General features: G+C 35.3%; 1 protein-coding gene and 1 pseudogene across 2 annotated transcripts in view; both read left to right on the top strand.

Annotated features, from left to right (window-relative positions):
• LOC307109337 (uncharacterized protein) overlaps positions 1 to 20,226 on the top strand; it is a gene marked incomplete at both ends in the record, with an annotated part of 53,535 nt that extends 33,309 nt beyond the window's left edge. The window contains 2 exons of the mRNA XM_079788023.1: positions 6,796 to 7,021; positions 19,285 to 20,226. Of these exons, the coding sequence (XP_079644149.1) occupies positions 6,796 to 7,021; positions 19,285 to 20,226 (1,168 nt within the window). The remainder of the gene's footprint in view (positions 1 to 6,795; positions 7,022 to 19,284) is intronic.
• Positions 72 to 1,030, top strand: LOC307109692 (olfactory receptor 10AG1-like; annotated as a pseudogene). The gene has a single exon. The product of its transcript is annotated as an olfactory receptor 10AG1-like (transcript).
• Positions 20,227 to 25,456: the final 5,230 nt, after the last annotated feature.

The following is a 25,456-nucleotide window of genomic DNA, read 5'->3' as shown; positions in this document are numbered from 1 at the left end:
AAAACCTGCATTATCTATCCCAATGCCAGTGAGTTGAAGGGACTTCTACACTGAAACAGCTTTGTTCATATATGGAATCTACAGGACAAAATCCCCCATGGGAAAACCACACTACACTGATGAGTTTTACCCTGCTCAGCTTTTCGGATGTTCCCGGTCTGCAAGGATTCCTTTCTGGGGTGTTTTTGATCATCTAGGTGATTATTCTGATGGGAAATAGCCTCATTGTTCTAATAATCAAGGCGGATCCGTCCCTTCGGAACCCCATGTATTTTTTCCTTGGGAACTTTTCTTCCTTGGAAATAATATGTTATGTGTCAGTCACTGTCCCCAGATTGTTAATAGATCTTTGTAGACAAAACAGAAATATTTTCTTTCTGGCCTGTGCTACTCAAATGTATTTCTTTCTGGTCTTGGGAGCCACTGAGTGCTTTATTTTGACAGTAATGGCGTATGGCAGGTAGTTGCCATTCGCAAGCCATTACTCTACCCTCTCATCATGATCAATAGGCGGTGTATGCATTTGGCAGCTGGCTGTTGGGTGACTGGAATTCCAGTGCACTTAGGGCTCACCTACCAGATTTTCTCTCTACCCTTCTGTGGGTCTCACCAGTTGAATCACTTTTTCTGTGACATATCACCAATCCTTAGGCTTGCCTGTGGGAACACTTTCATGATAGCAATGTTGATTTATGTTCTTGCCATTCTAGTTGTCACTATTCCTTTTATGTTGATTCCTGGATCTTACGTGAAAGTTATCTCCACCATCCTGACACTGCCATTGGCAACTGGGTGAGCCAAGGCATTCTCCACTTGCTCTTCACACCTCATGGTTGTGGTTTTGTTCTTTGGATCAGGAATGATTTCATATTTAAGACCAAATTCCAGTTATTCAACAGGGATGGACAAATTTATTTCTGTTTTTTACACCATTGTGATACCAGTGTTGAACCCCATGATATATTGCCTGAGAAACAAAGATGTTTGGATGGCATTAAGAAAATTCCTATCGACATGGATTGTTCTATGACTCTAAAATGTAGCTTCCTAAAATGTGTTTCTTATTCATCACAGACTCCAGACATTAATTCTGGTTCTTCTCCAATATTGCTAGGAATCTCAAGTATTCTGGACGAGTGATGTCATATTTGTATGTCACATGAAATAAACTACGCTCTTATTTTTAAATAGCAAATTAACTCAAAACTCAGTTTGTTACAGAAGACCAAAGAAATACCAAGCATGCTTCCTAGAGAAAGGGAGGGACCCCGTTTATTAACTCTAGTGGACTCCGGGAATAATTTCCAAATCAGAGTGAAGAAACATGCAGAGAGCCTGTCTATATATATCCCGCTGGGGTCTTTGTCTTGCAGATATGCCCCCTGGCCCCTTCGTGGCCCTGCAGGAAGGCCCCCAGGTGTCAGGCCACAACAGGTGGTCCATCCTGGCACCAGCATAACAACCCTCCTCTCACCCCCATGGCAATTCATTGTTCACAGTTCCATGGCTTCTGCATTTAGATAACAAGTTCTGCAAGACCAGTTTTCTCCTCAAGTTCAAGGTATTGAAATTTTTGAAATAACACAGTGGAGTCATTAAAGGTTGTTGTTGTCATTGTTCTCTAGATTCCAGAATATTGCCTACATTTTTTTCACCCAAAAAAAAAAAAAAAAGAATATTCATCTTTGTATCTCCAGAGCCCAACATGTTGTCTGAAAAATAATAGGTATTGAATTAACTTTGCAGCAAAGGTGTAACTACTGATGTTTTACCTGCTTGTGATCACTAAGTGTATTAAAATCAAGCAAGGTCATGGAGAGCAAAGAAGAATTAGAATTCAACAGTAAGTTGATGCATTAAAGAAAATTGACATTTCACCTGTTTTTATTGGTGATTCATCAACTAATTCAGTAAGGTAAATTCACATATGAAAAAAGGGCACACTTAGTTCCAAATTTTAGTTTTCCTCTAGAATGCCAACTAACTGCTTTTACCTTTATTGTATTAATTAAAAGACTTGATTGTAATTTTGTTTTACAGGTTTTAAATGTATAGAAAAATAATAATACAAATTGTGGAGGTGAGAAAAATAAAGGTATTTCAGTAATTGAAACAAAGATTTTTATATAAAAACTAGAGGCCCAGTGCACAAAATTTGTGCATGGGGGGGGTCCCCTCATCCCAGCCTGCACCCTCTCTAATCCAGGACATCCCTCTCACAATCTGGGACCACTGACTCCTAACTGCTCACCTGCCTGCCTGCCTGATTGAACCTAACTGCCCCCCCCCCCCGCTGGTCTGGTCACCCCCAACTGCCCCCCTGATGATGTAGTCACCCCCAATTGCCCACCTGCCGGCCTAGTTGCCCCCAACTGCCCACCCACCAGCCTGGTCACCCCTTAGTGCCCCCCCTCGCCCCAACGCTGGCCTGGTCGCCCCTTACTGCATGCCCTGCCGGTGTGGTCGCCTGCAACTCCCCCCCCTCCCCCCCCCCCCGGCTAACCTGGTCGCCCCCACAACTTGTTTGGTCGTCTGTTCAGTTGTTTCAGATTCAATGGTTGCTTAGCCTTTTATATATATAGATACTATAACTTTATCCCTGGGATGTGTGAGAGTCACTTTTCTCACTTCCAGCTTCTCTCTCTCTCTGAGGCATAAATCAGCAATTTTCCTTTCTTTCTTTAAATAAACTTATAGGGCCTTAATGACAAAGGAATAACTGTGTAATGACAAAGGAATAACTGTGTAAGAAGATAGGAAAATGTAAATTTGAATGCTAAAGCAGCAAAACGAGATAAAACCCATATTAGTCATCTCTGCACTCCCGATGTCTCTTTTCCTCCACATAATCCTGCATTCTGTAAAATGAGCACCAACCTCTCCAAGATTGTGGGTTTTCTCACTAAGTTCCCCATGATGTTACTTTCAGAACACAGAATGCCTTCACTCACCTCCACCTTCTCCATCTCTCCAATCACATCCATCATCAGAGCTCTTTAGAAGGTGATGAGAAAGTGCATGTAACATAATTTCTGTACAATCTCTCCCTACCATTAAAACCACAGCTTAAGAGAAAACTGGGGGAAAAAAACCTTTAAGAAACAATTATCAAAGTCCAATTATAAGAAAATATAGTTTTGTTCTTTATATAAAAGAGATTATAAAACATCTTAAGTAAATAGATCTTAGAGATATTCTAAAATTCTGTGTAAAAGAGATATCAAAAATACTGTGGATTGCTTTTTAATACATTTTTAGCAATGTAATCTCTAGAACTGTGTTCTCTCCATTAAGATCAAACTGTTATGGATGGAATACTGAAACTATGAAAGGTGTTTGAAGCAGGGAAGACAGGGTGGGTATTGGTGTACACAATGCTTGCATTCTAAGTTCTATGTTCAGTCAACATATGAACATCAGAATCTTATTTCCTTTTAAAATGTATAAACTTAGAATTTTATATCAGACATTACACATTGGAAATCCAGTTGGGGGAAGATGAAAGAAATACAAATAGTCATAGAAGGGTCATGAAAGTGGTGAAACTCTTATATGGTCCTGGGGATTGCCCTAGCAATGTTAGCGCCATGAAGAAATGTGGGCTTCCCAGGGTCAGCTTGAATTTTTGGCTGAAAAGCACAGGTATGGCTCAGATGGGTCATATATGAAGATGGACAATTGAGCTGAAAAACACTAGACATAAAATATTAACTTATTGCCAGTTTACCTCTGCTGACTCCCACAGAACAAAGGGAAGAGACATTGGGATAAAGAAAGCCTTTCCAAATTTTCCCAGTGGAATGTGCCAAGGCAGGTCAGGAGGTCATGCTTAACATATTTTTCTTCAAAACATGGCATTAAAAGCTACAAAAGTAAACCAGAGAGAAGGGGAATATATCCTTCATACATATAGGGTGGGACATCAGTAAGTTTACATTTGTTCATATGGAAAACAATACAGTAATTAATAAAATAATAATACAAGAATAAATACTGTGTTTCCCGCACACACAACATAAACCTGCTTTGGCCCCACCCTGGATTTCTGACCAAGGACTTATGACAAGAATATATAACAAATACTTGCCATCCAATATTAATAAAACAACGCAGAAAAAAAAAGAGAGAGAGAGAGAGAGCTAATGGACTGAATGAACACTTCATCAAAAAACAAAGGAGACATATGTAAAACTTTAGACAATAAATAAAAAAAGAAAAAATATATATAGCCAGTAAGTACATAAAACAGTAAGTACATATATAGCCAGTAAGTACAAATATATATAGCCAGTAAGTGTGCCATGTCCACTAAAAAATGCAATCAAAACATAATGAGGCATCACAATCAACCATTAGAATGGCAAATATTGAAAACTCTAACAATGCCAAATGTTGGCAAGGGGGGGGTCAAGCAATCATTCTCACACCCTGCTGATGGGAGAGTAAAATCTTATAACCACTTTGAATAACACTTTGGATATTTTTCCATTGCTTTTCAGAGAGATTGGAAGGGAAGGAGGGAGAGAAACATCTATGTAGTAAAAACACGTTGACTGGTTGCCTCACACTGTGCCCAATAGGGGCACAGGTGCGGGGGCAGGGAGTGAACTGAAACCTCTTGACCTGGAATCAAACCTGTGAACCTTTGGTGTGCAGGCCAACACTGTAACCACTGAGCCCCACCAGCCAAGACAATGCTTATTTTTTAGTGGCTTACATTTTTTTTAATTGCACTTCACTTTATGGTGCTTCCCAGATATTGCATTTTTAAATTTTTTTATTTATTTTAATTAAATTTATTGGGATTACATTAGTTAAGGATTATATAGGTTTCCAAGTGTACAATTTTAAGATACATCATCTGTATATTGCATTATATGCCCACCAACCAAAGTCAAATCTCCTATCACCATATATTTGACCTTCCTTTATCCTGTATACTAACCCCCCACCCTCCTTCCTTCAGGTAACACATTGCTGTTGTCTGTGTCTCTGAGTCATTTAAATATATCCCTTTTGACCATACGTGAATAAAATCACCCAGAATTTTACCAGCACACATGAGATGCTCTATTTTCCACAAAAGTTAATCTGGGGACAGAGAGTTTCACTTCTGGAAAGGGATCTAACCACCCAAATGTATGGAAGAGAGGAAGTGTGCCATGTCCATGTGATAAACAATGAGCACATTTTTCTAAAATTGTGGATGCTCTCGATCTGTATGAATTATAGGAAAAAATAAAGGAAAGCAAATCCACACCAATTATGAAGGATCTGAAATACAACACATAGAAGGAGTTTTAACTTTATCTTGAAAGTAAAACTAGGTGATTAAATGGTATTTCTTCACCCAGGGACTACCCCATACTGGGGAGCTTTATGCCAGGAAGGGGATGAAGAAGACAGGCCATCTACAGAGAAAGCAGTTTCAAGTGATAAACCCAGATGATTGCCAAACAGAAGCCGTCATCTAGAAATTAAATTGATACACGGGAGAAAGATGTCCCCCAGGGTGAGCATGGCTACTTCCTACTTAAGAACAGCCAGCGTTGAAGCTAGCAAGAATTGTAGAGTTACCATGACTGACACCAAGGAACTTAAAAAGTTTACAGGTTAAAAAGCACCTACACTCACAAAGTCAGCTTCATGCAAATCCATAAAGGTAAGCTGTAAATGCGTCATAAGCTTATTTAATGTAAAGGTAGTTATAAACTTGAGGATCAACATACAAAGAATAAAACAGGAAAGCATAAAATTCTAGGATCTTTATCTGAAAATGAATAATTACTTAAAATAAATCATGCAGTTCTTAACTTTCTTAATTATAAAGTAAAATTAGAAATATGTGAAATAGAAATAGTAATGATATTTATAATAAAATTATTCACTTCAGGTAACTCTTGACTGAGTTAAAGGTTTATTTACATTTATCAGATAGTGCATACACTGTGGAGATGTTAATAGGGAAAGTTATTTAACAGGATGATAGAATTGTTTTTTAAACTTAGCATAAGTGATAGGTGTGGTACATAAAGTAGATCATTAATATTGGATATATTTATTCCCTAACTTAAAAAGGTTTGTTTTGAGAAAGTTTATTCTCATTGATTATACAATTGGGAAGACTTAAAGCTCATTTTGAATAAGAATAAACAAAAACTGTAAGAGAAAAGCTTTACATTGAAAGAAGATGGAATAGGTCAATCAATATAGAATAAAAATGATGAACCCAGACAAAAACAATAGAAAAAGCCTGCATCATAATTCCATTCTTAATAGGGGTGCAATGATTAGACATTATTATTGCACAATAAGCTCTAAATAACAATGCACACTTCTCATTTTCTTTTGATATCATTCCACTTAAGTATAAAACATACTAGGATTTTATTTCTTGGATTAATTTAATTGCACATCAGTTCATTTCCAAAGTTTCAAATATCATTTCCTAGAAATAAGGAAGGTAATGATGGAAATAATTTTAGAGATTATAGAAATACTTTCATGCATTTCAAACAATTAACAGAAGAAGATGTGGTTCAAGAACAGAAATGAATTAACCATCTTGAATTTACCATACTTGCAGATGGAGAACAGATTAAAAACAGAAAATTCAAATTTTACTGCAATGATGGAATTTGTTCTTTTGGGGTTTTCTGACATTCCCAATATCCAATGGATTCTTTTTGGGATATTTTTAGTCATCTATCTGACTATCCTCATATGCAATAGCATCATAATACTGATAACAAAAATTGACCCTGCTCTCCAGACCCCCATGTATTTTTTCCTCAGCAATTTTTCCTTTCTAGAAATCTGTTACGTAACAGTCACTATCCCAAGAATGCTCATGGACCTTTTGACCCAGAAAGGAAACATTTCTTTGCTTGCTTGTGCTACACAAATGTGTTTTGTCCTGATGTTCGGAGGCTCAGAGTGTCTCCTCCTGACCGTGATGGCCTATGACCGCTACGTGGCCATTTGTAACCCTCTGCACTACCCTCTAGTCATGAACCACAAGGTCTGTGTCCAGCTGGTGACTGCCTCCTGTGTCAGTGGAGTTCCAGTTGTAATTGGCCAAACATGCCAGATTTTTTCTCTGCCCTTTTGTGGGTCTCACACAATTAATCATTTCTTCTGCGACATCCCCCCAGTACTCAAGCTAGCTTGTGGGGACACGTTTGTGAATGAGATAGCGGTCTATGTAGTTGCGGTGATATTTATCATGGTTCCATTTCTGTTGATTGTTGTCTCCTATGGCAAAATTATTTCCAGCATTCTGAAATTGTCTTCAGCCAGAGGGAGGGCTAAAACCTTCTCCACCTGTTCATCTCACCTGATTGTTGTGGTCTTATTCTATGGAACAGCTACTATCACTTATTTACAACCCAAACCAAATCAATCTGAAGGAATTGGGAAACTGATCTCCCTTTTCTACACTGTTTTGATCCCAACATTGAACCCCATTATATATACTCTGAGGAACAAAGACATCATGATGGCACTGAAAAAATTAGCAACTAAGTTATTACGATGACTCAAAGACTTGAACTTGCTAACAGGTTTGTTTATGTGTTTGTCACATAGGTACAACAGGAAAAAAATATCTAGTTTCATTCCTATATTGTTGTTTTCAGAAATTTCTGCACTTTTTAAAAAATTTGTTTTTATTGTTGAGAGTATTACAGATGTTCCCCCATTTCTCCCCCTTTGCCCCTTCCACCCATTTTTAAGTAATGATCATTTACATCATCATAGCAACCTCACATTATGTTAAGGGGCCTTAGTTTCAAAGAGTTAAGTAAAGGGCTTCCGTGTAATCAGAGCACAAATTATCTCAATTGTAACAGTCTAATTTGAAGATTCATCTTTCCTCTCACTATGAACTAGTGAGGTAAGAGATTGTCTGAGCAATACAATGATACTTAACTGAGTGTGTTATATAACCAGAGATTAGAGTCATGTTCTGTGATATATTTTCTTTAACCTTCCCATTCCTTCAGATATATTTACTGACCTCCACTGTATTATGATTATATTTGGTCAATGAAGAAAAACCAGCAGTAGCTGAGATGGTGGAAGAGGGGAATACTAGTGGGTTTTTTTGTTTGTTTGTTTGTTTGTTTGTTTGTTTGCATTTTTTCCTTGTTTCTATCTCCTGTCACTGTCCATGGTGCTTTAAGACTACAAACCCTGAGGGTGTCCCCTCTATTATCCCAGCACTAACTGTCTCTGATAACATCATCCCTCCCCTTGCAATTTCAAGTTTTGCTTCAGTAATATCTACTTAGTATTAGAAGTATCTGAAATTTTTACTCTAAACTATCCATATCAATGTGTATTGGGTTAATATAGGAATATATATATATATATATATATATATATATATATATATATATATATATATTGGGTTAATATATATATTAACCATATATATATATATATATATATATATATATATATATATATATATATGTGTGTGTGTGTGTGTGTGTGTGTATATATGGATATATATATATATATGGATATATATATTAACCATATATATATTTTTTTTTTCAAGTTCCATCTAGAACTTGAAAATGTGGCCTTTTTGGAAAAAATAAAAGGCCTTTGCAGTTGTATCAAATTAAGTTGTATCAAATTAAGGAAATAAGATCATCCTGACTTAAAGTAGACACTAAATCCCTGACCAGTGACCTTATGAGACAGAAAGGCATAGAAAGTTTAGAAAACAGATGGAGACACAGAGGACACCATGTGAAGACAGAGGCAGAGATTGGAGGGATGCACCCAAGAACCAAGCAACCAAGAAGGTCAAGAGCCACCAAACGCTGGAAGAAATGAGGAAAGATTCTTCCTTAAAGCCTTCAGAGGGAGTGAGAACCTGCCAACACTGTGATTTGGGACTGAATTCTAGAACTGTGAGAGACCTGATTTTTGTTGTGTTAAGCCACTCAATCTGTAGTAATCTGTTACAGCAGATCAAAGAAAGTAATACACCATATAAATAGTCTTTTCATTAAAATGATTTTATGTGAATCATCTGGAATGATTGAATTCTGTATCATTTGGGGGCAATAATTTGGTGGGGTTTTTTGTTTTTCTTTTGAAAGTAAAATCAAAATAGTTATCTTTTAATTTAAAAAATTGCATCAAAGTAACATCAAGTGGTAGAAATAATATTTGCCCAAGAAGGAGTATTACATGTGTTTGTTCAAGAATGCTTACTAAAGATTTTTTATAGTGCAAAAGCAAGCTGGAAGCAAAGGGAAGGCCCTCTCAGCTGGAACCCCCTAACACATTGGAAAACATCTGCAGCAGCAACTCTGCAGAGCTTTTCAACACAATGGGTCAGATCCACTTCTCTGAGTACATCCCAAGCTTTGCTGACATGTGAGAAAGAATGCACATGTATGTAGCTCATAGCTCTATGTTTATAAAACAAAGAAGGATCGCACTCCATAATCTCATGTAGCATTTTGCGTGTGCTTGTCAGTAGTGGTGTGTATTCAGATTAGCAGTATCTGGGAGGATGTGGACAAGAAGAGAATATTGCCTTCCTCACAGTGGTAGAATTTCAAACAATTTCTGATTTAGTTATTATGTTTTTATTTAGATTTTGGACTTGTTACAAAGAAATTGTAATACATTAAACAAAAAAATAACTTTCTTATTGTTCTAATTGAGTTATAATGATATATAACATTATATTGGTTTCAGGTGTACAAGATAATGAGTTTATGTTCATCTTAACATCCATTGCCATATATAGTTATGAAACATTGTTTTCTTATGATGAGGATTTTTAAGATCTACTCACCTAGCAACATTCAAATATGCAATAGAGTATTATTAACTATAGTCACCTAGGTCACATCCTATGACTTATTTTTCGTATAACTCCAAGTTTCTATCTTTTGCCCGCCTTCATCCATTTTGCCCACCCCACAACCCTGCCTCTGGCAACCACCAACTACTCTGTTCTCTGTTTTTTAGAAAATATTGGTTTGCCCTAGCCGGTTTGGCTCAATGGATATAGCATCGGCTTGTGGACTGAAGGGTTCCAGGTTGGATTCTGGTCAAGGGCACATGCCTGGGTTTCAGGGCCGATCCCCAGTAGGGGGCATGCAGGAGGCAGCCTATCAATGAGTCTCTCTCATCATTGACGTTTCTATCGCTCGCTCCCTCTCCCTTCCTCTCTGAAATCAATAAAAATATATTTAAAAAAGAAAAAGAAAATATTGGCTTCTTCATAGTGGTAAGATTTCAAATAATTTCTGATTTATTTATTATTATATTTTCATTTATTGTTTGGATCCATTACAAAGAGAATGTAATATGTAACTCAAAAAATAATTTTTATTCAGTAAATAAAAACTGCATAACAAATAAAAAAGCAGCTATTACTAAATATGAAAGAAAAAGGATGAATTATGTCACTCTGATTTTTGTATTGATATTTTTCATTTATTTTAGAACACTGTAGAACTCTGAGAATCACGATTCAACATTCTCACCATGTAAAGAAGATGGATTGAAGCTCATAATTTGCACTCCAATCAAAGCTGAAAATTTGGATTTCTCACCTTCATTATGATACAGGAAATTGAAATGGAACTGATACTAAAACACTTTAGAGATCATAGAATCCTACATAAGTACAGCATGTTTGTATTAATAATTAATCAGGTAAATAACTGAAACTAATTTGGACCAAACCCCTTTTAATAAGAAAAGATACTGGTTTATCTTTATTTATATCTCTTTCTATGACTTACTATGGAAAAATATATATATATGCTACATTAAAGATTAATTCTATGATTTTTTCACTAAAAATATTTTTAGAAGTTATTTTCTTCTTAAGAATAGTAGGCATAAAATAGAATACAAACATGGGATTTCTCATTTCTTTGTCATCTTTGTTTTTACTCTTTGTACTTTTATTTGCTTTAAAGCATACTTTTTTTTTTGTTCTAACCTCTATTTTCCAAACCACCTTATTCTTTTTTGGGGAGATAGGTTTCTGTTAACCTTAAAAATAAAAAGCCAAAGTGAGAGGTAGCAGCATTTATTTCAGATTTAAGAAAATAGCTACTTGGGTAGCACTGATTAAGACAGAAACCCAAATAGTGTTTGGCGTTCTGAAATAGAGGCAAGGGTTATTTATGTAAAAGGTAAGGGAACCCTTCAATTCCATTAAAATGCAAACCTACTATATATTTTATTGTATTGCTATCTTTAGATTTAGTATATGTTCACCATCAGATTCAGTTTTTCTCTTTAATATTATGATATAAAATGCTGGAATTTGAATACGAAATATATATATATAAATTCCTCAATCTTCTCTAGTCAATAAAAAAAATGAAAAGGATAAATGATTAATTTCACTATTTTTACAGATGGAACACTACAAAATACCAACCAGAAGCGAATTTCACTTCAATGATGGAGTTTGTTCTTTGGGGATTTTATTGTGTTCCCAATCACTGAATGTTTCTTTTTATGACATTTTTCTTGTTTATGTGATACTACTCATGGGGAAAGGCATTATTATTCTCAGAACCAGAGTTGACCAGGCTTTCCAAACCCCCATGTATTTTTTCCTCAGTAATATTTTCTTCCTGGAAATCTGTTATGTTTCTGTCACTCTTTCCAGAATATTCATAAATCTTTGGACTCAGAAAAGTATCCTATTTTTCTTTGCCCATATTACAAAAGTATGTTTTATCTTTATGCTTGGGAACACAGAATGCTTTCTCCTGACAGTAATGGTCTGTGACCTCCATGTGGCCATTTGTCACATTCTGCTCATGGTTATGAACCATGAGCTCTGTATCTGGCTGATGATGACTGGCTGTTGGATGAGTGGAATTCCAGTCACATTAGGGCAGACATTCCATATTTTCTCTCTGCCATTTATTGGATTTAACCAAACTAATCAATTCTGTGACATCCTCCCAATGCTCAAGCTGGCCCTTGGGAACACTTTTCTGAAAGAGATGCTGGTCTTAACAGTTGCTGTGCTGTTGATGATGATCCCCTTTTTGTTGACACTTGGCTCCTACAGTAAAATCATGTCTACCACCATGAAGTCGCCAACGCGTTCTCCTCTCGCTCATTTCACAACATAGTTGTGGCTCTATTCTGTGTATCTGGAATCATTACATATTTATAACCTGAATCCAAACACTCTTCTAGAACAAATTTATCTCTCTTTTCTATATATTGTTACCCTGATGTTTAACCCCATGATATACATTCTGAGGAATAAGGATGTCATGATGGCATTGAGAAAATGTCTCTCTTAATTTTATTAAACACACATTAACCACTGATTTGAATATATATCCCCCTACTCCATTTCGGCTTTGGTCTAATCAGAAGTTATCATGTGCTTTTCTTTTCTGCTTACTCATTCTTAAACTTGCCATTTGTGGCTGGACTTTTTGATATTAAAGTTATATCCCAAGTGATTGTATTTCCAATAAAAAAAACTAATATTTTAGAAAATTGTATATTTAGGGGACTAGTCTCTGTCAGCACAAATTCACTGCTGATTTGACACTGTTTACAGCATATATATAGTATCTTTTTTCTAGTAATGCATGTCCCTATGTTTTTCCCTAAAAACCATAATGTACAGTTTAGTTCCTCTCTCCATTTATTGTTATTAATTACTTTAAAAAGATATCAGTTTGTAAAGAGTACTGTGTATGGAAAGCCTATAGAGAATATTTGTTGAATGACTATAGGACACTTGAATATGTAAAAGTTTTCAGTGTAGAAAAGATGGTATTTTAATAAACTACATTAATTTAAATGAGTATAATGTATTAAAAAAAAAGAACATGACCTTTACTTCACATAACTTAGGAAAAAAATCCTGATGATTTGTAAACCTAAATATGAAATGCAGCATGACTCTTTTCAAGGGTTATGTATATGGTCTTCATGACCTTGGCTGTGAAAAATATTTAAATAAGAGTAGTAGCCATAGTGAAAAACAGTGATATGTTGAACAGAATTGATGATGAAGTACTCCTCATCCAAAGAAGCCATTCAGAGTGAACTTTTCAATGCACAGGGTCCATGACATATGGACCAGGAGTACAAATGAAGAAGTACTCCAAGTTCAAAACACAGAAAACTCAGGAGGAAAATTGAAAGGAAACATGATGAGGAATTTTAAACAAAATAAAGGATAATCCAAATGACCAGGAAAATAAAAATAACTCATTAGTAAACAGTAAAAGACAATTTAAAACCAAATGAGATCTATGACACACTCCTCAGAAAAAGAAAAAATTGTAACTGAATAAATCAAGACTAACCATACTGCAGGTGTAAAGGATATGGAGCAATGGGAGCTTTCATGACTGTAGGCATGAGGATTGGGACAGCACTCTAGCAGACAACCTGCTTTCATCTGAAGAAACTATTTTAAATTTTATTTTAATCTACCTTTTAATGAAATATATTGGAGTGATATTTGTTAATAAGATTATATAGGTTTCAAGTGCACAATTCTATGATACGCCATTGTGCACCCATCAGCCAAAGTCAAATCTTCTGTCACCATTTATTTGACCCCCTTTACCCTTTACTTCGAACTCCCCACCTCCTTCCCTCTGGTGACCACCATACTGTTGTCTGTGTCTATGAGGTTTTGTTTGTTTGTCTTGTTTGTTCATTTGCTGTTTTTAGTTTTACCTCGCATATATGAGTGATATCATATGGATCATGACTTTTTCTGTCTGACTTATTTCACTAAGCATGATATTCTCAAGACCCATCCATGTTGTTGCAAATGCCACTATTTCAACTTTTTCTGATGGCTGAGTAGCATTCCACTGATTATCTTACTCCCAGGCATGTACTAGCAGAAATACATACATATGTGTGCCAGGCACACATCTGAGAATTTTTATCTTTACATCATTTTATGTTAAATCCTTCTCAAATTAGTATGGAAATTATTTTGACAACATCATACAGGGGAGAACCAGACAGTAATAAAAGTTAATAAAACACAATTACATACAACATAAATCAAGTATATTGTTGAGAAAAACAAGCCATAATCTTGCTGTATATATGCCTTTAGTTAAGGTTAAAAGACAGTATTTAGAATGTCCATTACATATATCTTCCTCTCTTTTCTAAATGTTATTTAACATATATTTATAATGAACTATAACCTAATACTCTTTATTTTTATGCCACACTTCTATTTTTCCTGAAACTAATTCAGAAAAATGAGTTGCCTTTTACCTCAAAAAATAATCAACAACAAAAATATATTCCAAAGTGGCAATAGTACTGATTTGTTTTGGATAAATGAATCAAGCCTATGAAGAACTTACTGAAAACCAAGCCACATATATTTTCCAAGATTTAAAACAAATAAAGAAATAACGTCCATATTTGTTTCATTGAGTCATAGCAAGCCAGTCTTCCTGTTGAAAGCACTAGAAAATTTTGCATAAATTATAAAACTCATATTTTAGAGGCATCATAGAGCTCTGGGAGAAAAATGAAAACATGACAATATTAAAATTAAGGTCAATTAAGCCAGTAAGAGATAACCCACATGATTATTTTTACTTAGTTGGTTTACAATCTTTTGCAATTACAAACTTGTTGCAATACTATGTTACTGCATAACTTTATATGCATGCATGTTTAATTGATTGAATCAAAAATAAACACAATTGGTCAATGGTGCCTGCTTCATTTTTTATATATATAATGCATAGGAAATATCTCAGAATTTTTAAACTAAGTCATTGTTCAGATTAAAATATAAAATTTTACAAATAAAGTTTAGTATCTGTATATATGTTTAAGGGATTATTTTCCTATCTTTTCTGTGAAATATTTCTTCATTTGTGTAGTTCGTTTTTCTATTTATAGTTTGGACTGTTCCTCAGTATTTAAGAATAAGCCAAGAGCAATTTACCTGAGATATCATTTGTAATTATTTTTTCCATTATATCAATTCTATTTGACTTTATTTTGGGGAGTTTGTGTCTTTTTATCAAGCAGACTTATTTATTATTACATAGGAAGCTTTTTGTTCAACCTCTGTGTCCTTTATTCTAAATTTTGAGTTATAGTTAAACCTTCCTTACTCCAAAATTATAAAATCCTTTTTTTTTCTTAGAATACTTTTATCATTTCACTCTCTAAAACCTTTAAGCTTGTGTATTATTTGGAGTTTTTCTTGCTATAATATAGAGTATTAAGAAAATATAAGGTTTATTATTTTTCCCACTAAGGCTGCTAACTTGTCCCAGTAGCATTTATTCTTTATGTCCATGATTTGCCAATTTGGTAAGCTCTCTCCATTAAGTAAATTCTCGCTTGTATTTGAGCCATTTTCTGGAATTTATACTCTGGCATCAGAAGATCTTTCTACCCATGCATGAAATTACTCTGTGCTCATTAATAGGCTCAGAACTCCATTTCAGCTGAGCTGCTTGTTAGATGTGCATCTGCAGTAGCTCAGCCCTGGCTGCCTCTTGCCCCTTTGCTGTGCTGTGTCCCATCTGGTTCCCCTGAGGCCTCTCACCACCTTCCTCTCTGTTTTCCACGATGACAAATGGCTCCTGATACTTTGTAATAAACTTTCCTAGTCACTTTCCAGCATCACGTGACTATAGGAGTTCCCTATCTTGTCAATGTTTTCTCTTCATAAGTATAAACCCTTAGAAGTCACTATTTACTAAATAATAGGAAGCAACAGCCTATGTTTGTTATAAGAAATAGATTCCAACTCAAGATCTTAAACAATATAAGTGTTGAAAAAAATCTGTCTTTCCCAGAATTGAAGCCTGTTTTCTTGGCATCTTTTCTAATACCTCAGCTGGACTAGTGCCATGTTCTCATTTTATTAGAAGTAAAGTTTGAAAGTATAATTGAAAATTTAAATGTGTTAGGTGGAAGAGATCCCTGGGGTAGAGATGACTTACTTTTATTTAAAGAGCACCTTTGATTTATAAAGAACAGAATATTTTAAAGGTGGGCTTCAATATCTTTGATGAAACAAGTATTTCACCTACATTAATTTAAATATTTAAACCCTGTATAATGAGAAAAATCAGCAACATCCAAAGTAAGAAAGGTAAATATGAACTACTTTATAAGATATTAAGCTTTAGTTAATATTTCTTAAAGTTAATATTTAACATATAGTGTCTGTTTTAAAACAAATCTCACATATTCTAATTTTATTAAATTTTACAATGAAATGATGATGTTAAATCACTTTGAAATACTGTAAACTGTAGTATTGAAGAATATTTTCTAGGTACAGGTAATATTATAAAATACTTCATTTTGAGCCAACATATAACAAATAAGTATAATATTTATGTATTCAACTTGATATAGTAATAGGAGATTTAAATTAAAACAGTCCATGAATAAAGTACAACCATTAGGAAAGCTTAAAAAATTATTTTAAAGAAAAAAATAAAATTAAGGACTTCTAATATAATAGAAATGTTTAAGTTCTATATGATGTTTTATTAATTTCAAGGTTTAATTTGAAATTTTATACCAAATACATAAATATATTTGAAGCTTGGTTAGCTCTTTATAGCTAACAAATTATAATATTGTATACATTTTCTTAATTATTTGGATTTACTCAAGGAATGGAGACTGGCATTTAAAATAAAATGATTAAATATTGAATTTTATTTTCCTTGATTAATAAGTACTTAAACATTTACAAGAAAATAGAGAAATATAGATAATTTTGTTAAAGCACAAAAGTAGATCTCTGCTTTTTCAACCTTGCTCCCCTCTCGAGAAAAACATAAACAAATCTGACATATTTCATTAAATAGATTTATGATTTCATCACCAAAATTGGGTTTGTACAGTTAGAAACTGCATATATATTTTAGCACCAGAAATCACTTTATTTAAATAAGGGTTAAATTATTTTATTAAATGCTGCCATTCATAAATGCAATACATAAAAATTGGAATTTTATTACATTGTATATTTATCCTTTTCTCCCTTTTAAGAATAATGATTTCACTTAAACAATTTTTGATGCTTTACTCAGTTTGGGAATCAGGCATTTTCTAAGACCTATATTGTTCCCAGGTAGAAAATAGTCAGAGCTCTTGCCTCCAGATCATTAGTAATGGTAAAAGAAAAGTCATCAAAAGGAAGTAGCCAAGTTGCAAGACTATGGGCTGGGTAGTGAGAGTAATCATGGTATTAGGCCCACAGATTAGAGACAATAACATAAGCAAAAATATTGGCAGAGAATTAATCCAGTTTTAACACTCTGATTGATAGCTTTAAGATCTTAGTCCTTTTTCATTTTAAACATGTGCTACAAAGAAAAAGTAAATTAGAGGTATTTTTTATTGCAGCTTAGAAGAAAGAGTAAAATTTAATTCAAATGAGTTTGAAATAACAATAATAATAGCTAACATTTAGCAATGCTTTCATAAATGCCAGAACTCCTTCAAATTACTTTGGATATCTTAAATGCATTAACTCATATAAAAATCTTGTGTTTATATGTTAGTTAGCCAAGGGAAATTAAGCAACTTGCATAAGGCCACACAGCAAGCAGGTGGGAAGCTAGAATTAAAATCCTGTCTATCCTTGGTAGGAATATATTGTTTATCCATAACACTATAGTTTCACTGTGTTTGGTGAACATGGTACACCAGGACAGAGAAATGAAAGGCATGGCTGGGACCAATCTTGAGTCAAGAGATGCTTGGGATACAATATCTAAGGAGGAACACACATTCAGGATTGTATAATACGGAATCAGCCGGCCCTGAAAATGAGTGAGTGCCTCTTAAATTTTGTACCCGAGGGGTGTCACTCACCTTCCTTTATCCCTGTCCTGATGAAAGAAGAGAATGGAAAAAGTAATCACCAAGTAACTCAATAACTCCATTAAATACATTTTTTGCTAGGCAATATGTTATATAACACTGGGGACTAAAAATTTAAGAACATAATATCATATTCATAATTATAATTATAGATAATAATTAAAATTGATAGGCAATTTTACCAATATGATTTCATTTAATTATCACAAATAAAGAAGCGAACTGTATTAAACACTTGCTTTATTTAACACAGATTTAGGAATTAGGATTCAAACTGAAGTCCAATTAAACACACACACAAAAATTAAAATATAATAAAATAATAAAATAAAATAAAATAAGGCCCTGACTTGCAATCATAAAACCTTTGTGCAAATGATCAAAGTAGCCATCATTAGTTTCAATTATCTTTATTCCTAAAAAAAAAGTGAGAAATGGTTACCTTAAGTGTTGTGTTTTAAGGAACAACAAAAATAGCGGAGGGGCACATAGGGTAAATATCACAGGCAACATAGTTCTCCCCCTGCCCACACACATGCACATTCCCGGCCATTCCTGTTTTCCCAGGGTTTCCCTCTTTACTGTTTCTATCTGTATCTGTGTTCCCAGGCAACTTTTCTAGAATAAAACGCTCTTATTTCCCCACTCGGTATTCTACTAAAAAATAATTTGTTTTATACCACTATGTACAATGAAATATTCTCTCCTCTTTTTTAAACTACCTAATAATATGAACTGTACAATAAAGACATGTATATTCAAGATAATCGAGTGACGTAAGGGAAAGAAGGATTGCCACATGCAGTTGAAAATGTATACAGAAGATAATTTTTGACATAGAGCTGGATTGTCAAGAACTGTAACTCATTAAAAGTTAGATCATATGGCAAAGCTATGGGTCTATCTTTAACAACTCCCAATTTTGCAAGTCTCTATGCGGAGCGGGACATAGTTTGGTTTATTTGGGGTTCTATTCAGAAAGTACAAACAATGATCTTAAAGGAAATTTCAAGGAATTTTACAGTGATAACCTAGCAGGGGTCCTCAAACTTTTTAAACAGGGGGTCAGTTCACTGTCCCTCAGACCGTTGGAGGGCCAGACTATAGTTTTTAAAAAACTATGAACAAATTCCTATGAACACTGCACATATCTTATTTTGAAGTGAAAAAACAAAACGGCAAAAACACCCGTATGTGGCCCGCGGGCCGTAGTTTGAGGACGCCTGTCCTATAGTATCTACACTGAGAGAATGGGAAATGTATCAATAGTAATATTCTTAAATTAGAAATAATTTCAGTGATCATGAAAACCAATCTCAACATCCACAAACAATTTAAAGAACAGGCACTGATCCATGAAGATAAAAATAAAAGCACACAGTAAATTTCTTCTTCCCACAGATGAAACACCAAGAAAAAACACCAGAAGAAAATCTAACTAAATTGATGGAATTTGTTCTCTTGGACTTTGCTGATGTTCCTCATCTCCAGTGGTTTCTATTTGGATTATTCTTAATCATCTATATCATTATCTTGATGGGAAATAGCATCATATTTCTAATTACAAAACTGGACCCTGCTCTCCAGACCCCCATGTATTTTTTCCTTGGCAATTTTTCCTTTTTGGAAATCTGCTATGTATCAGTTACACTCCCTAGAATGCTCACGAATCTTTGGACCCAACGAAGAACAATATCTTTAGTTGCTTGTGCTACACAAATGTGCTGGGTTCTTATTCTGGGAGCCACTGAGTGTTTCCTTCTGACCGTGATGGCCTATGACCGCTACATGGCCATTTGTAACCCTCTGCACTATCCTCTAGTTATGAGCCACAAGGTCTGTGTCCAGCTGGTGGCGGGCTCCTGGATCAGTGGAGTTCCAGTCCAAATAGGGCAGACCGTCCAGATTTTCTCTCTGCCGTTTTGTGGTTCTAACCTCATCAACCACTTTTTCTGTGACATCCCCCCAATTGTCAAGTTGGCCTGCGGGAACACCTTTGTAAATGAAATGATGGTCTACATAGTTGTAGTGTTGTTTGTCATGGTTCCATTTCTGTTGATACTACTCTCCTATGGCAAAATCATCTCTACAATTTTTAAATTGCCATCAGCCACGAGTCAGGGCAAAGCCTTCTCCACGTGCTCATCTCATCTTATAGTGGTGGCACTATTCTTTGGATCAGGTATCATCACATATTTAAGACCCATGACCCAAGACTCAGCAGGAACTGACAAAGTGCTGTCTCTTTTCTACACGATCGTGACTCCCTTATTGAACCCCATGATATACAGCCTAAGGAACAAGGATGTCATAATGGCACTGAGAAAACTGCTAGGTAAATAATTCCCTACATTAAAAAAATTAGTCCATTTATAGAAATTGATATCTTATAGATTTTTATTAAATTTGAACAGTTATTTATCTTAAACTCAATTTATTTATTTCCAAATTGGAAGTTACTTATACTGTTGAGATACTTTTCTGTCTTCAGTTCTATAGTTACGTATGTGTCTACTAGTACAAATAGCAAATCACTGTTTTGGGAGTTGTGTAATTTTATTGTGAAATGTTCATTCTCAATAAGAACTTCTGACAAGGATCAATGTAATAGACTCAAGTGTAATATAGTATTTCTTGTATCACATATTGGAAATCATATCACTCATTTTCATAGAGTTGTCATAGTCATTTTTAAAACTGGATTGGTAATGGAACATTAATTAAAATTATATATATTGTTAGGCCAAGCAATGACTCTACAGAGAAATTAATTTTTAGAGCTATAAGCACCTTTCATTAGGAATGTAAATGATGTTTGTATAAAGATACTAGTGAATGTTAGGCTATGTACTAATATATATCAAATATTTTCATATAATATGATAAAACAACTATTGTTATTTAAATGTTTGCATATAAAAAGAAGAGCTCAGAAGTAGTCATGGGTATGTTCACTTTATTATTTTTAAACATATTTTCCTAGAGATGATAGTTGGAATAGGGAAACTAGGGAAAAGTAAGTAAATGTTTATAAAAGTAAGTATTTCCTATAAAAACACAGTAACTATTTCCTATCACACACATACTTTGTATGCACATATACATAAACATTAGAAATGATCAATAAAAATATAATCATCGATGTTAACTATGGAAATCTCAGAGTAAATCATTTTATCATTTTTCTTTTGTTTTACTGAAATTTTGCAGTTTATTACAATAAACCTGAGATATTTATGTAATCATACAAAGCAAACAATAAATTTATATTCATTGTGAATAAAGAAAATCCTAATGGTTAGTTGTTTGTGCTATTTCTCTATATTATTTTCAAACTTTCATGCTTATCTAATGAATCCTTCATATAGGCAGGCAACAGATCTCTGCAGTACCTGGACCTGAGACGCAGCACCAAGAACAGAGACATTCAAAGTTAAAAAAATAATGTGGTGAAGCTTGACAGGGGAGGGCTGGAGGTGGTCAATGGGGGAAAAGGGGGGACATATGTAATACTTTCAAAAATAAAGAATTATTACCAAAAATATTTTTTAAAACACTTTTAAAAAGAATGTGGTGAAGCTTGCAATGTTTTTTAAGCTTTTCTCCCATTTTTTTAAAATGTCAATTTTGTTCACATTTATATGGGCCTGACTCACTCCATGAAGGAAGGCAAGAGTAGTATTACTTTCTCTCTGGAAGAAAACAGCCAGATGATGTATAAAAATCCCTGATAATAAATCTAAGGAGCAAAGCAAGTAATTAATGAGTCACAAAGAATCTCAGATAATACAACTCTTAGAAACTATATAAATCTAAGAATAAAAGAAAAGTGTAATAACAAAAAATTCCAAGAAAATTTCCAAGCAGAAATTGTGTAACCCTGAAACTATTATAGGTGGAAAGAGTTGAGACAGAAATTGAGAAGTCCTTGCATTTGTCATTCCTGCCTATTATAGATAAAAATAATGTTTGAGAGAGAAGAAATAACTGGCAAAAGAGAAAAACATTAAAAATATTAATATCTTGAATAGATGTGAATGAACACATTTCTTTTTATAGAGAAGGGCAAATAAGAGCTATGTTCTTGGAGAAATGTTATTTTTTGCTAAATAAAGTTTCATTCAGTAAAATTCAGTGGAGAATTTCAAAAATTATTTTGTCACTAAACTAGGCAACTAACAAACATATCTAAATACTCACTACATTCAGTGGTAATAATGTGGCAGAAATGCATATGTGTCACTAGTTTTTTAAACATAATGAATTTGTGCAGCTATGTTCTTTTTGACACTCAATATTATTTTATATTAGTTTCAGGTGTGCCAGGGTTCTTGTCCTAGCATTACAAAGGGTTCAGCAATCTGGAGAAAGGAGTTGATGCATAGATTAAGAAGGAGTCCAAGGACAAAAGATAATTTTGAAAGGCATTGGGTGTCAGAGGAGCTTCAACTAAAGACTAAAGACTACTCCTTGTCTAAGGACCCCGTGCTATTTATTAACACAATTTGTCCTAAGGCAAGGTGGAGATAATACACTTCAAAGGGTAGGGTTTACAGAAGCATTGTCAGTTTTAGGAATAGCCCACAGCTGTTCAGGTGTTTGGCCAACAGGAGGCAATAACATGAAAATTAAGATGCTCTGAGCTGTCTGGCAGCAAGCAATAATTCTATTCAGGTTTGGGGAAAGTGCCTTTCCAGCCATTCCAACAGGTAAACTACATATGTGGCTCAGCCCTTGTTGAGCCCCCCAAGCTTCACCAACCTTTTGATGAAACTCTTGTAATTATGACATCTTGGAATTGGTTCCCAGCACAGGTGAACAGTATATTGGTTAGACATTTATATAATTTACAAAGTCCCCCAATAAGTATAGTACCGTCCTGGCACCATATACAGTTACTACAATACTAGAGGCCCGGTGGACAAAATTCATGCATGGGTGGGGTCCCTAGGTCTGGCCAGCAATCAGGGCCTATCAGTTTTCCTGCCTCCCCCAATCCTCCTTCTCTCGCCACCCATGTCTGCCACCACCACCCATCCCCGGTTCCTGCCGGCCAGGGAGAGGGGCCAACCACCACTGAGGTGGGCAGGCAGCAGGTGTATCGGGGCCTGCTGGTGGAGGGGAGGAACAGGGGAGAGACCTGGGAAGTTGGCCACCAGCTCCGAGGAGGGAGCCAACCTTCAGTCGCCCTGGGAAAAGGGCCACATCCACCACCACCCATCCCCGGTTCCCTGTCCCAGCCCGGGGGGCTTGGCCCCAATCAGGTGATCAGGGTCTGCTGGCCGGGGTGAGGGACTGGGAGGGTGGCCGGCAGGCCCTATCAGCGATCAGGGCCTGTGGGCTATGGGCAGCTCCTGTGTTGAGCGTCTGCCCCCTGGTGTTCAGTGTGCATCATAGCAACTGGTCATTCCAGTCAGTCTGTCATAACAGTCACTTAGGCTTTTACCAATATATATATATATATATATATATATATATATATATATATATATATATATATAGACTAGAGGCCTGGTGCACAAAATTCATGCATGGGGGGCGGTGGGGCTCAGCCCGGCCTGCACCCTCTCCAATCAGGGACCCCTCTCGCAATCCGGGACAGCTGGCTCCTAACACTTGCCTGCCTGCCTGCATGATCGCCCCCTAACTGCCACCCTGCCAGACTGGTTGCCCCACAACTGCCCCCTGCTGGCCTGGTCGCCCCACAATGGCCCCCCTGCCAGCCTGGTCACCCCACAACTGCCCTCCTGCCAGCCTGGTTGCCCCACAACTGTCCAGAAGGAAGTCGGACGTCCAGAGATGTCCAGTCACCCAGTCTAATTAGCATATTACCCTTTTATTAGTATAGATTATTGACTATATTCCTTATGCTGTACTTTACTTGCCCATGACTATTTCATAACCAGCAATTTGTACTTTTTACTTCTTTCATGTTTTACCGTGCAGCTACTTTCAATGCTTTGTAAATTACAAATATCTTTATTAGCAAGATAATATTTTGTTTCTAATTATTTTGAATTTCACATTTACTTACAGAGCTAAGGTGCCCTTGTAAAATGCCTTTGAGTGAGAACATTTCAGATTGCCAGCAAAGCCCAAGTAGGACAATGAGACTCCTCTGTTCTCTAGGGGGCTATCGTTTCTGGGATTCTGCGTCACAATAGGGGGAAGTATAGAAGTAGAGGAAAAAACAATAGGAGATGCTTGTTGTAGTTATAATATCTCCATATTAACCCACGACTTTTGAGATTTTACCTATGAACTAGGTACTAACTTGAGCATCAACATGGCAGGAGTGCAATTGAATCAGACTAAAGCCCAAGCAAAGATGGTGTCAATCCCAGAAGTATCAAGATAGCATCTAGCTAGCACATTACTTTCCCATAAGACAATTGAAATGAATCTAAAATCAGAGTTTATCTCCATCTGAGTTCCCATTTTCAGATCTAAGTCTAATATGTGAACTAAAGAGAACTAAAAAGAAGGGAGAAAGTAGAAGGCTTTAGTGATTCTGACAATGTTCTGGTTTTTGGTCTGGGTCCTGGTCACTGGGGTATTTTTTTAACTAGTTGTAAACTTACCACTTAAGCATTTTCTATATGTAGTTGGTGTACCATGACTCACCTAAACAGGAGCTAAAGTGAAAAAGATTCACAATACTAATAGCAAATTCCTGTTTAAATGTCAAATAAGTATAGCTGTCACTCACTGACAGAAGTCAGAATTGATGTTCAACTTTGGAAAACAAGATAGCAATTATTTGTTAGGACTGTCCCTAAAATTCCATTTTTAGTTTTGTGCCCAATAGAGATGAGAAAGTATGTACACCCAAAGCTTATACAAAAATGATTAATGTAGCATTATTTAGGATTTGACCAAAAAAAAAATGTATAGAATGATTATTCATTGGAATATGACACAGCAAAGAGAAAGAATAAAATAGCATCATGTGCAACAGCCTGGAGGAATCTCATAAACATAATACTCAATAAAAGAATACAGCTACTATTACAGGATAAAAACAGAATGATTTTAATTCTGTATACTTTATAAAAACACACAAAACTGTTTGTCATATTGGCATTGATTTGTGCTAGGGATCAACAGACAGTCTCTGAAAGATTTGTGGTCTTCTGGTTTTTGCTCAGGGTTTGGATGTGGGAACATTTTAATTTTCAAAAATTTACTTAAAAAAATGTATATATAACTTTAAATGGTTTTCTAAAAACAAAGAATATTTACTATAATATTGTAGATAACTGCAGAATTTCATTATTAACTTTTAAATCTCTAACAGTTTCATATACACACGTTTTCAAAATATTCTTATAAAATTAATAAAGCATGCAACTTCCATAGAATATTTCATTAAGTGAATATCTTTTATTACCACAAAGTACTACCTTGCTCATATATATGAGATGTGTTAGCAACCCACAGTCCCTGCTTTTTCTATTTCCTGCAACAGGAAGCATTACAAAACCTGGTTGTCCTTGGTAGCATTGTCATGCACTGGACTTATATGATAATGGTCTGTGTCTCCCGGGCAGGCAACCATTATCTGGAAGGAGAA

This window comes from Cnephaeus nilssonii, assembly GCF_951640355.1.
Source record: "Cnephaeus nilssonii genome assembly, chromosome: 13".
In the NCBI taxonomy this organism is placed as follows: Eukaryota; Metazoa; Chordata; class Mammalia; order Chiroptera; family Vespertilionidae; genus Cnephaeus; species Cnephaeus nilssonii.
Note: the sequence above shows the minus strand (reverse complement) of the source record. Positions and strands in the feature narration are given on the sequence as shown.